The following is a 1,775-nucleotide window of genomic DNA, read 5'->3' on the forward strand; positions in this document are numbered from 1 at the left end:
AAAAGTGATTTGGTGATATTTATAAAAGTTTGCAAATTTATAGCTGTTTTGGCCCATCAAATCCACATTGTAAAACCTACTGTGCAGGAATTAAAAGCACAATATTTATATTTGTATAAAAACTAGTTTCTTTATTTAGCATACTTCAAGGGACAAAAAACTAACAAACACTAGTATGGCCACCAATAAACAAATTTAAAGAAATGTTTACACCCAATATTAACAAATATTATACATCTATGAAAAAGAATAAAACATTATATATGATGATAGCCCTAATATATTATCAAATATGTAGAAATTAAGAGGTAAAGCATACTCAATACCAAGAAATGCAAACTGTTGCCACCATTTGTTATATTTAAACAGAGTTTAGTCGGGCAGCGACCAAATAGCACATAGCTTCTCAGCACAGTCAGAATATATGTGAATCCACCTTTCTTCGCCACAATTTCATCAAAGCTCTTTTCATCTCACTGTTTCTCAAGCTGTAGATCAGTGGATTCAACAGAGGTGTAAGGAGTGAGTAGGACAATGACATCACCTTCTTTGTTTCTGGGGAATAGCCAGATTTGGGTTGTAAATAAGTCATACTGGCTGTGCCATAGAAGAGGGTCACAGACGTGAGATGGGAGGCACAGGTGGAAAAGGCCTTTTGCCTCCCGGTGGCCGATGGCATCTTCAGGATGGCAAAGAGAATCCGAACATAAGACAAGAGGATCAACACGAAAGGAACCATGATAATCAAAACAGTGCCAGTGAACGCATAGATTTCAAACAGAAAGGTGTCTGCGCATGCAAGTTCTAGCACTGCTGGGGTTTCACAAGAGATGTGATTGATTTCATTGGGGCCACAGAAGGGAAAACTGAAAACCCATGTGGTCTGCACAGTACCTAACATAAAACCTAAGAGCCATGAAATTATAAGTAATTTCATGAAAACCCTTTTGTTCATAATCATTGGGTAGCTCAGAGGATGGCAGATTGCAGCAAATCGGTCATAAGCCATCGCCCCCAGGAGAAAACATTCAGTCCCACCAAAAAAAAGAATAAAATACATCTGTGCAAAACAGCTCACAAATGAAATTGACGTTTTCTCAGTGGAGAGGACCACCAGCATTTCAGGCATAATGACTGCACTGAAACTCACATCCACCACAGACAGGTTCTGCAGGAACAGGTACATGGGAACGTGGAGGCTCTGTTCCAGGGAGATGATGACTATAATGATGGCATTTCCCATCAGAGTCCCAAGGTAAACAACCAAGAAAACCCCAAAGAGCTGCTCTTGGAGTTCAGGAAAGTTAGAAAAGCCCAAGAGGATGAATTCAACCACAGAGCTTTGATTTTGCCTTTTCATTTCAGTGGTGGAGAGTATATTATTTTTGTGGACATATGTATATAAATTATGAAGTCACGGTCCAAAAGCTAAGTATCTGTGTCTGAAATTCACCCCAGATACTCTTGACAGAAGACATAAAAAGGAACACATCCTGACTAAATTCAGTTTGGCAATTTTGGAAATGGCCAATTACTTGGATTAATAAGCTTTTAAAATAAAAAGGAGGAAGTAAAGAATACTGGCTCAGAAGTCTTGTCTGAAAAGCAAAACATAATATCAAAATGTTTTTGCAACTTAATATAATTTGATTTTAAACATAGACTTAAAACAAACATAGATATTTTATAACCGAGGTTCCATTCCCATCACATTGCTATCACTATCACCTCTTGTTCTCAATTTTATATAAATAGGTATTTTTAAAACTACAAAA

At 37.3% G+C, this 1,775-nt stretch overlaps 1 protein-coding gene across 1 annotated transcript; it reads right to left on the reverse strand.

The window, feature by feature from the left end:
* Positions 1–415: 415 nt before the first annotated feature.
* Positions 416–1,360, reverse strand: LOC122199921 (olfactory receptor 10A3-like). Its single transcript, XM_042905308.1, has one exon. It carries the CDS (start codon positions 1,358–1,360, stop codon positions 416–418), a length of 945 nt encoding a protein of 314 aa, XP_042761242.1.
* Positions 1,361–1,775: the final 415 nt, after the last annotated feature.

This window comes from Panthera leo, chromosome D1 (assembly GCF_018350215.1).
Source record: "Panthera leo isolate Ple1 chromosome D1, P.leo_Ple1_pat1.1, whole genome shotgun sequence".
NCBI lineage: Eukaryota > Metazoa > Chordata > Mammalia > Carnivora > Felidae > Panthera > Panthera leo.